Source organism: Penaeus monodon, chromosome 29, assembly GCF_015228065.2.
Source record: "Penaeus monodon isolate SGIC_2016 chromosome 29, NSTDA_Pmon_1, whole genome shotgun sequence".
Taxonomy (NCBI): Eukaryota; Metazoa; Arthropoda; class Malacostraca; order Decapoda; family Penaeidae; genus Penaeus; species Penaeus monodon.
The window spans coordinates 9,758,187-9,758,387 of NC_051414.1; the positions used below are offsets into that span (position 1 = coordinate 9,758,187).

Consider the following 201-nt stretch of genomic DNA (forward strand, 5'->3'; position numbering starts at 1 on the left):
AAAGAAATCCCAAACTCACAGCAGACGAGTTTTCCTTTGCAAGCCCCATCCGTTTCAAGCGTCTTCGGACAGTCGCCATCCGCCACGCAGTTTCCATCGATTTCCGAGCACTTCTGCAACAATCGTGGTTGTTAATCATGATTGCAAAGATGGTCATTGCAGTGGTAATGAGTTGCGTTTTGTGATCAAAATTGCGTCTTG

General features: G+C 46.3%; 1 protein-coding gene across 1 annotated transcript in view; it reads right to left on the minus strand.

Moving 5' to 3' along the window:
• The window catches only part of LOC119591727 (balbiani ring protein 3-like), a gene marked incomplete in the record, with an annotated part of 83,966 nt that overhangs the window by 77,741 nt on the left and 6,024 nt on the right, over positions 1 to 201 (minus strand). The window contains 1 exon segment of the mRNA XM_037940476.1: positions 20 to 113. Within this exon segment, the coding sequence (XP_037796404.1) occupies positions 20 to 113 (94 nt within the window).